The sequence below is a fragment of the Microplitis mediator genome, chromosome 7, assembly GCF_029852145.1.
Source record: "Microplitis mediator isolate UGA2020A chromosome 7, iyMicMedi2.1, whole genome shotgun sequence".
Classification (NCBI taxonomy): Eukaryota; Metazoa; Arthropoda; class Insecta; order Hymenoptera; family Braconidae; genus Microplitis; species Microplitis mediator.
The window spans coordinates 8,320,418-8,330,729 of NC_079975.1; the positions used below are offsets into that span (position 1 = coordinate 8,320,418).

At 29.1% G+C, this 10,312-nt stretch overlaps 2 protein-coding genes across 4 annotated transcripts; one reads left to right on the top strand and one right to left on the bottom strand.

Annotated features, from left to right (window-relative positions):
- The first annotated feature begins 1,637 nt into the window (after positions 1-1,637).
- Positions 1,638-5,295, top strand: LOC130671657 (neurogenic locus notch homolog protein 1-like). 2 transcript variants are annotated; one of them, XM_057475699.1, is made up of 7 exons: positions 1,638-1,776; positions 1,853-1,956; positions 2,361-2,489; positions 3,003-3,176; positions 3,272-3,525; positions 3,584-3,806; positions 4,677-5,293. In XM_057475699.1, exons 2-7 carry the CDS (start codon positions 1,866-1,868, stop codon positions 5,030-5,032), a joined length of 1,227 nt encoding a protein of 408 aa, XP_057331682.1. In that variant the 5' UTR covers positions 1,638-1,776; positions 1,853-1,865; the 3' UTR covers positions 5,033-5,293. The 2 variants fall into 2 exon arrangements, with proteins under 2 accessions (XP_057331682.1, XP_057331683.1); XM_057475700.1 differs by lacking the exon at positions 1,638-1,776 and having other exon boundaries at positions 4,677-5,295.
- LOC130671656 (calponin homology domain-containing protein DDB_G0272472-like) lies at positions 5,201-10,232 on the bottom strand. Of its 2 annotated transcripts, none has more exons than XM_057475697.1 (8): positions 10,201-10,232; positions 9,658-9,781; positions 9,435-9,561; positions 9,198-9,342; positions 7,574-7,849; positions 7,331-7,502; positions 6,348-7,196; positions 5,201-5,411 (listed from the first exon to the last, which is right to left on the bottom strand). In XM_057475697.1, exons 2-8 carry the CDS (start codon positions 9,761-9,763, stop codon positions 5,353-5,355), a joined length of 1,734 nt encoding a protein of 577 aa, XP_057331680.1. In that variant the 5' UTR covers positions 9,764-9,781; positions 10,201-10,232; the 3' UTR covers positions 5,201-5,352. The 2 variants fall into 2 exon arrangements, with proteins under 2 accessions (XP_057331680.1, XP_057331681.1); XM_057475698.1 differs by lacking the exon at positions 10,201-10,232 and adding an exon at positions 9,964-10,079.
- Positions 10,233-10,312: the final 80 nt, after the last annotated feature.

The following is a 10,312-nucleotide window of genomic DNA, read 5'->3' on the forward strand; positions in this document are numbered from 1 at the left end:
TTTTCAACGACTGAAACGTTGTACTCCCGTTTTTAACGCCTGAAACGTTGAATTCCCGTTTTTAACGCCTGAAACGTTGTACTCCCGTTTTCAACGCCGGAAACGTTGAATTCCCGTTTTTAACGTTTAAAACGTTCAACGAACGTTTGAGATTTCGACTCGGGTAATCAGAAAAAAAAATTATTATTTTCCGATTGAATCTGATTCAAATATTTCTATCAGAACTGATCCGATTCAAACGGAAAATAAATCTGTTAATAAATGCTTGATTTCAATTAAATCTGATAGAAATCCGATTGAGTTTTAATCGGATTTAATCGAAATTTTTAATCAGGGATAGCATCGAAAAAAAATTTTCAGTTATTCAGAGTTTTAAAAACTTCTAGGTAAAGATTTAAATCACAATAAAAAAAATTTTTTAGATATATTCAGTTTCAAAAACTAGTAGATTTCCGTTAGAATGAAGAAATTTTATGGGCATTCGAATTAAGCTTTAGTTCATACACGGAAAAAAATAATCTTTAAAAATTAGTATTTGAAATTATAACCCGGAACCCGGGTGTCAGTATGGGGAATTTTAATATTCTAAATATAAAAAATTTTATTATAATTTTCTAAGTATCAGTTACGATTTTTAAAGTTTAAATACTAATTTTTCTTGCATAGACAATAAATTTTCATACTTATCCTATAATTATTCATGTTTTAATCATAAATGAAAAAATTACTATTTAGAATGATCACGTTATCATTACATTACTTGTCGTTCTCAATTTCTATAGTTCATTTTTTTCCGTGCAACAATTAATTTATTCGAGTTAAGAAAGAAAAAATTTATTGACCCAATAAAATAATTTTTTTCCGCAGTACAAAATAACTTTCAGCTTCCGCACTTAGCACAGCAAAAAAAATTAATTTTGTGTATCGACTTCATTCATTATTTTAATTCAAAATTCTACATGTTCAAGTAAAATTATTATTTCAATAAATTTTATACATATAAATATAATTACCTATTAATTGATTGTTCAAAATATTTTTCATTATTTTGAACAATTTATTAAAAATTAAAATTTTATTATATCGATAATTACACGTAACTATTAATGAGCTTGAAGGTAAACCACAAAACGTTTTAATAATTTGATTTCTACAAACGATTATGTTAAATTAAATTCTTAAAATAATGTAAATAATCTGTGACGATGTAAATTTTGAATATTTCAAGTTCAACGTAACTCGTTTTAAATGTGGGCCTGAAATCGTTGAAAGTTATCTCACTCTGTTTGGAGGTCACCTGTACGAATCCAAGGTTTTTATTACCATTTAAGTACAGTATAAAAATTACCCATACGACACATATTACGCTGTATCATAACAATCAACAATACCATGATGTATTTTCTATTATTGGTCCGAGTATCTGGAGGCTGGAAGACCATGAGCGACAGTCAGTTAATATAAGGTGTGGTCTACTTACAAATATCATGATAACTATTATATATGAATTAACAAAGGCAGTTTAGTATATCGATATATTTATTATAAAATATAAAATTAACAAGAAGATGTAGGCGTAATGTTGAGTTTTAAGTCAAGGAGTTCGTCAGGGTTACGCGTGGGTCAGTTTGGAGAATCCAAGATCGGGTATGGTGGGGCTTCAATTGCATTTTACTTACTCTTATTCTTTAGATAGAGTTTAGGACAGCGAAAAAGTCTCAGTCATCGTTGTCGCATGCTGAGAAGTAGACTCTTTTCAATTAAAGTTGTAGTCATGTAATAGATTTAAATATACACTCGTTCTTACCCAATTGTTTCTAGATAATTAATATAATTTTTGTATTTATTGCAGATAATCATCAGCGATGACGAAAATATTTTTAATAGTTTTGGTAGCAATCATTGCTACTGTTTCTGCTGGCGGTACATATTATCATCCTAAAGTGGTATCTTCAGGTAAAAATACTAGAGTAAAATTATTAATTTAAAAAAAAAATGATAACGTAAAAACCCAGTACCCGATCAGGGAAACTAGTACTCGATCACTCCATGTATTTGTATATTTTTATTTATACAAATACATAAGTGATTGGGTACTGGGTCTCTTATCTTAAATATTATTTTTGAATTTGACACTTTATGTGTCATTGAATATGACCCTACTGATATTAAATCCTATCAGGGGTCATAATATCAGACATGAAATCCTGACCAGAGGGAATTTCCCATGACAGATGTACCCTTCAATCTTCTCCTCCATCTTACGCTTTTAAATAAATTAGAAATATTTTTAACTTGATACTTTATGTGTCATAAAAAATTTATTCATAAGAAATCTAAATACTTTTGATGGATTGTAGGTGGATGTGCCTCTTATACATGTGGAACGAACGCGAAGTGCTCAATGACTGATGGTCGACCTGTGTGTTCATGTTTGAATCTTCATATGGGTGACCCTTTGATTCATTGTCATCAAGTTGAGTGTATAAGTAAGTTTAAAAAATAAATAATTTATGAGTGTCAATGTAGCAGACATGAGTCTATGAATTTTAATTAAATAAATAAATTAATTAAAAGTAAAAAATTAGCGGAGTAAATCCAGAGTGAATGTGGAGCAGGTGACTGCTTATTTATTTAATCCTGGAGTGAATGCGGATTGAAATGAAATCCAGGTCACTCCGAAATCACTCTGCTTAAAAAACAGACTATTTACTCCGTATGCGAAATTTTTTTTTTTAAACTCCAAGTGACCAAGTGAATTCGTATTGAATTAAATTGTATAATCACTCCCAATTTTTTACAGTAAAATAATGAAATTTAAAAGAATGCGCGTACTGATTTTTCATTGATTTAAAAACGCATTTTTTAATTTTTATTTTACTTAAATTTTATTTATTTATTCAAAAATTTAAAAAATTCCCACGTGTCAGATACATTCACACTCAGAAAAATTTCTATTTAACTTAACGACAATGTGCTATGCATTTTTTTTTTTTTTTTAGTTCCTGAAGACTGTCCGAGTCATAAAACTTGTACTCACAATCACTGTGTGGATCCTTGCGCTGGTCTCTGTGGTGTGAATGCTGACTGTGAAGTTAGAAATCATATTCCGACGTGTTCTTGTCCACCAGGACATACTGGTGATCCATTTAAGTCTTGTCACATTGCTGATCCACGTAAGTTAATTATATTCTTTACTCATATTTACATAAATTGTATCTCTATATATGATCTGATTGCAATGATATTTATATGTTAATTTAAAATGAAGAGGCGGCTTGTAAGCCGAGTCCTTGTGGAGTAAATACACGCTGCGAAGTAGTCAGAGAGGTACCAATATGTACATGTCTCCCAGGATATCGGGGATCACCACTGAATGGATGCCGACGTGAGTGTGAAAGTGATGCTGAATGTGCCAGTCATCTTGCTTGCTCATCAAATTTCAAATGCGAAAGTCCTTGTAAGTGCGGTGATGGTGCTAATTGTGACGTAATACATCATCAAGCCAAGTGCACATGTCCAAGCGTAAGTTATACATTAAAGTATTGTTGAAATATAAATTAATTTGTGATTATTCTGTCAGAATTGGCTTGGAAATCCGTACTCGAGATGTTATCCAGAGTGTACTACTCACTCAGAGTGTCCACGAAGTAAGCCAGCGTGTCTTTACCAAAAATGTACGAATCCTTGCGAAGGAGCTTGTGGTGTAAATGCCAATTGCGAACTCAGAGGTATCACTCCAGTATGTAGTTGTCCAAGAGATATGACTGGAAATCCGTTCATTAGTTGCCGACCTTTTGAACCTGGTAAGAAAAACTGAAAAAATTAAATTTTTTATTTATTTAGAAGAGGGGGTAAAATGGGGTACTTCCAAAATTTTATAAAAATTTTTTTTTTCTTGAATGTTTTTCAAACATTCGAAAATCATTTTTGTAAATATGATTGAGCGTTTTTGAGTTTTTTCACGGTTTTCGAAAAATTGTGTTTTGGTAAAAATATAGTATGAAGTCAATTTGATTTTTTTTTTTTATCAATTTACAATAAAAGATCTCCCAGGGTCAAATTATTTCAGATGTATTTCAATAATCAACGAAAGTATTTACAATTTTTGAAATTTAATTAACTTTGAATCATTTTTTAATCTAGTACTTTGAAAATAAATAGAGAGGGGAAGGGCAAAACGGGCTACCCCCAAAATTTTATAAAAAAAAAACTTTTTTTAAAAATTCCAAAATTACTTTTGTAAATATAATTGAGAATTATTTTGAATTTTTGTTATTAAACTTTTTCAAAAATCGAGTGTCAGTCGAAAAATGATTATGACTTTTGGTTTATGATAAAAACTATTTTTTATAAAATTTTTTTTTTTCTTTGTATCCAATAATGATGTAAACTGTAATTTTTCTTTATGTAAATTACTTACAAGAAAATTTAATTTAATCAAATTTATTTAATATCCATAAATTTTTTTTTCACCTTTTTGGGGTGTACGAAATTTTTTTTTTAACAGCAGCTGAAAAATTTTTCTATTCACTTTGAATATAAACAAAATGATTTAATGTATTTGAGTCCCCCAAAACGTATTGCCTTAAGTACCCCGTTTTGCGCTTCCCCCCCTTCCCTATTTTTTTTTTTTAATTTTTAATGAAACAAAATTTTTTGTGATAAATTCTCAGAGGATCTTTGCAAACCAAATCCTTGCGGAGAAAATGCAATTTGTACACCTGGCCACGATAATACTGGAAAGGAAAGACCAGTATGTACTTGTCCTACTGGATATACCGGAAACGCTTTGGTCCATTGTCGAAGAGGTGAATGTCAAGTTGACAGTGAGTGTCCAGATAATCGAGCTTGCATTGATTATTACTGTCAAAATCCATGTACCGGAAAAGAATGTGCAGCTACTGCGAAATGTGAAGCTCGACGTCATATTGCTGTGTGTACTTGTTTAGATGGAACTCGCGGTGATGCAATTATTGGTTGCAACACTATTCAGTCTCGCATCAGCGGATATGGAAGATACTTGAGTTGAAACTGATATTTTAACACTAAACTATTTTTTTAAATGATTACAATCAACGAGTACTTTTTATTTAAGAAAAAAAAAACAACAGTACCTACAATAAGACTAATAATTAAATTAAAAATAAATATAAATTTTTGAAGTAATATTTTAATATTTATTATATAATTAGCATATTACTAAAAAGAAACTGTTAATTTAACTTAATTACAATATAATGTTAGATTTTTTAAATTTAATTATCTTGTGAATAACATTTATATTTTTTTTGTTTTTAATTAATAAAGTTTATTTGATATGAAGGTGAAATATATTTTCATCTCTGTATTTTAAAAAATTCGTTTATTTGTTTGATTACTTGTTGAAAAAAAGTTCAAAAAATCAGTCACTGAAATAAATAAATAATAGGAATAAGATAACATGAATTTATATAAATACAGGGCATTCTCATAGTGCCCCTCACTTTCTAAAAATATGCAATGACTTTCAACTGTCATAACCGTATCAAAATTTTGTTAATTAACTAAAAAAAAAAATTAAAACCTTGGGTATGTTCAGAAATACAATGGAAGAGAAATATTCAACTCCTGCGTTCAGAAATATCCTCTGGTCGTCAAATTAAAGGAATAATTCGACATTACAAAGGTACTAATCACCTGGAAAAGTAATTTTTCATCTCCAGAGTGTATTTCTGAACACGCCCCTTAATTGATAAAAGGACAATGTAGTTGTAATTTCGTCGAGATATAGAATTAAAAAAAAAGGTGGCATGTCTGAATATCCATAGACAAATCACCCGCGTTAAAACACCCGTTGCCAAAATACTCCGACAGAACACCTGTAAACTGAAAGACCCGCGACGAAATACCCGCGAATTGAAATATGTTAAATTATAGTGCAGCGGGTATTGTGTCATCGGGTGTTTTGATTCACGGTTATTTTGTCATGGGTATTATGACGTCGGGTGATTTGTTACGCAACCAAACAAAATTACTTATAGTTGATATCAATTCAGAGTTAAACAAAATTCCTTGAGTAAATTTTAGCCTACAGAACTTGAAAATTCAAATTTTAAAATTGACATGAAGATTTTACTGAAATTTATTTACCAAATTTCGTTTGACTCCCAATTCATATCAACTGTAAGTATTTTTTTTTCTTGTCTATATCTCAGCGAAATTGTCCTTTTTTTAATTAATGCTTTAATTTTTTTTTAATCAATTGATAAAATTTTTATACACTTATGACAGTTGAGCCATGGAAAATTTTTAAAAAGTGAGGGGCACTGTCTGTGAATGGCCTTAGTGATTAAATTTAAATTTACCGTTCACAGTTGGTGGGTTGTTTGGTGGTTTCTGAATATTGTTATCAGCAGGAATAGTTTTAGTGACAAATGAACTTGAAGCGTAAGATACATTAGATCCAGATCTTGAAGGTATCATCTTTAGCCAATTCATATCTGAATCGTCTAGGTTTGTATCATTCATGGTAGACAAGTTGGTACTACTTCCATAATGAGATCCATAATGCGGTGAATATAAAGCTGAAGGTGTTGGAGGGACTTCAGCCATCGGTGGCTTAATGTTGATGGCTAATGGCTGAGAAATTTTTTCAATACTTCTAACTTGTGGTCCAGAATTAGGAGGAAATTGAATGTTATTATTGACTGATGGTTTTGTTGGTAAAAATGTTTCTTTTTTAGACTTCTGCGAGGCTTGTGAACAACTATCAAATGAATAATCTAACTTGGGTTTTTTCTTTTCAATTTTTTCAAAATTTTCATGGCATAAAACCTCATCAATAGGAACCGCTTTCTTTTTCAAGTAATTACTTTTTTTATTCGAAAAAGTTTCTTGAGTTTCTCGTGGATCACAATCCATTTCTTCATCAACGTGAGAAGAAATTTTTGTCGGAGTTTCATTATTTGAAATCTCACATGTCTGCTCTTTGATGCTTAGTTGTCTACATACATTTTCAAGCATCTCCGTATTAGAATCAGTTGTCTCATCATCGACAAGTTTTTCAGAAGTATCAACATTTAAATCATCTTCACAAGTTACTGATGATATCGGTTCGTTTTGTTCTTCGCGGTCGTCTTCCGTTCTAAATGATTGATCATTTTGTTCCTCACGACATATTTCTTCAAGCATAATAGTATTTACTGAGATTGAATCTGGAAAATTATTAAAATTATATTTTTAATAATCAAATCATTTTAAAAAATTTGAAAACCGGTTGACCCTGACGGCCAACACCAAAACTTCCCGCTGTTTTCGAGCTCGGAGAGCCATAATAAAAAAACTTTACCTGAATCAGATCGTTTATGAAGTCTCTGTGAATAATCGAACTGATTTTTCGATGTAGATTCAGTGTATACTGCTCGCATAAAAGAAAAGTCTATTCTTGGTGGCGGCATTTGTAATCTTGCTAATGCTTTGTTTTTTGCTTCTGCTTCTAACTCAATCCTCATTTTTTCATGCTACAAAATATTTCCTGAGTTAATATTTATCTTAAGAAATAATTTATGACACATAATTACAATATACTAACTTGCTTAGATATTTTATCCCATTTTATTTTCAAATTTTTGTACTCAAGAGTTAATTCATCAATTTGTTTCTGATTGTCCCATCTTTTTAATAAGATTTCAGATAATTTAATAACTACTGATTGCATTTTTCGATTATCAATTTCATTTCTTTGTTTCAACATTTTATGATACTCAGTTTTTTTATACTCCTGAACCATACATTTTATTTTCATTTTTTCTACCTCAATTTTATGTTTTTTTCTTTCGATAGCTAATGGAAATTGTTCATATTCAGCCTGAAATATAAATTATTCATAACTATTATAGACATTCCAGGAAAAATATCGCTGCAAAAAATTTTTCATCTCTCCCCGAGTCGAAATCTAAGGCATACTTTGAACCTAAATAATTATTGAAAACCTAAATTACACTTTTTAGCCCTGGTGGAAATTTTTCGGAATTTTCTCTGAAAAACTCAGTTCTAAAGTTCTAAAGACTTTCTCAGAGTTTTTCAGAGAAAAGTCCGAAAAATTTGCACCAGGGCATTGTAAAAGTTTGAAATGAACCAACTTTGACTTACAAAGGAATGAATTAGACCTACAAAGACACGTATCGTGAAACGAACTCAGAATTTTTTACATCGACTTTGGTCTCAGGCTGCTTCTAGGTCCTATTCCACTCCTACGTGTCATTGATCTACTGATAAAATCGCTGGATTACTTGCAACAATTTTTGACTAGTCATAGAATTTTTTTAAATTGTCCCTCTGTTAGTTCCAGGCTGCCTGTGAGACCCAATCCACCCTTGGGTATCATTAGCCCAGTGGAGAAATGACTGGATCACGTGCATCAATTCTCCAGTCCGCGAATTTTACAATTTTACCCTTCTGCTATAACTATTTACGTTCGTTTTACGATTTACGTCTATGTAGGTCTAATTTCAGCCTTTGTAAGTCTAAATAGATCGATTTCAAGCTTTTAAAATATCCTAAAAAGTCTAATGTAGGTTTTCAATGCTCATTTGAGTTCAAAGTATGCCTTAGATTTCGACTAGTGTCAACAAAATTTTTACTCGCCCCAAGAAAAATTTGTTTTTTATTCATGATCCAAAAAATTTCTTAGGGCAAGTAAAAATTTTTGCGTCAAGAAATCCTTTTTTTCTGTGTACATATAATCAATAAATTCAAATAATTATTTATAATAACTAGGGACAAGATTTTTGCCTTAATTTTGAAATGAATGGTTCAAATGTTTGATATTCCGGCGAAAATATTGGTCTCATAAAAAAAGTTTTTAAACAAAAGTTGTAAGAAATTTAATTTTCTAAAAAAATGTCTTCTATGACTTTCTTATACGACCAATATTTTCACCGTAATTCCAAAATTAAGATTCATAATGAATGATTCAAATTTTTGTTAATTATGAAAATCTTAATTTTGAAATTACGGCTTCCTTATTAATCCTAAAGAAAAATTATAAGAGACATTGTTTTCAGAAAATTGAATTTTGAACAATTTTTACTTGAAAAATTTTTCTATACGACCAATATTTTTGCCGTAATATCACAAATTTGACATCATTAATTTTTAATTGTCATATTTTTTAATTAAGGAAAAAATCCTGGCCTTCATAATAACATATATACTTCATATTTTGTCCATGTTTCCTTGTATGTTTCTAGGATTTTTAATAATCTTTCTTGTTCAATTTGTTCTCTCAATTGATTTTCATCTTGTTTTTCTTTAACAAGACTCAACTCCAGCATTTTTTCATTCTCAACACTTTGCAAGCTATTTAAAAAAATTTTACACCAAAAAAAGATAAATAATAACATTAAATAATACAGTAAAAATATTAATATAAATATAAATATAAAATTTACACATTCAATGTTGCTTTAAAAACATTTTTTTTTCGCTGTTCAATCTCGATCAGTTGCTTCAATCTTTTCCGATCTTTAACATCACTTGCGATAGATATTTTCAAATTTTCAAGTAGTCGATTTGTTTCTTAACAAAAAGTATTAATTTTTTATTAATAATTATTCAAATAATTAATGAGTTTATTAATTCACTATTAGTTAGTTAATTAATACACTAAATTACCTTGGATTTCTTTTTCTTTGTTTGAGATTTCTAAGGTCAATGTAGCTGATAATAGTTGAAGAAATTGTGGATTATTTAAACATTCATCAGAAATATTACCATCCATGACTGAGTTTTTTTTTAACTACAAAAAAAAATATCTTAATTAATTATGAGTGTGACTGTAGCAGACATCAGACAAATTTAAAATTATCAATAAATAAAGAAAATAATTAATAAAATAAAATTTCAAAAAAAATGCGCATTAAAAAAATTTTGAAATTAATAAGCGCATTTTTTATAAATATTATTTTTTTAATTACTTACTCTATTTATTTATAATTTTAAACTTGTCTGATGTCTGATACATTTACACTCATTAATTAATTTGTTCAAAGAAATTAAATTTTTATAAAAACTTCTGTAAATCATTAAAAAAATTTTAATAACAATGATATTAAATTTTTTTCTATGAAAACAGTTAATTATATTTTCTTATTCGAATTATTTTGGTTTTGTAAATATATTAATTGTTAAGTAATTAATTTTTTCTGTTACACGAACAATAATTATTATTAATTTCAAGAACTCGTTAATTATATTACTAAATATGTAAATATATACATTAATATATATAAATATATGAATGGAATATGTATATCATATATTTTTCAAA

Coding starts and splice junctions, on each gene's coding strand:
- LOC130671656 (XM_057475697.1), bottom strand. CDS start 9,763: ATGGATGGTAATATTTCTGATGAATGTTTAAATAATCCACAATTTCTT. Junction 9,562..9,657: donor CAAAGAAAAAGAAATCCAAG/GTAATTTAGTGT, acceptor CTTTTTGTTAAG/AAACAAATCGACTACTTGAA. Junction 5,412..6,347: donor CAACCCACCAACTGTGAACG/GTAAATTTAAAT, acceptor TATTTATTTCAG/TGACTGATTTTTTGAACTTT.
- LOC130671657 (XM_057475699.1), top strand. CDS start 1,866: ATGACGAAAATATTTTTAATAGTTTTGGTAGCAATCATTGCTACTGTT. Junction 2,490..3,002: donor TCATCAAGTTGAGTGTATAA/GTAAGTTTAAAA, acceptor TTTTTTTTTTAG/TTCCTGAAGACTGTCCGAGT. Junction 3,177..3,271: donor TTGTCACATTGCTGATCCAC/GTAAGTTAATTA, acceptor TTTAAAATGAAG/AGGCGGCTTGTAAGCCGAGT.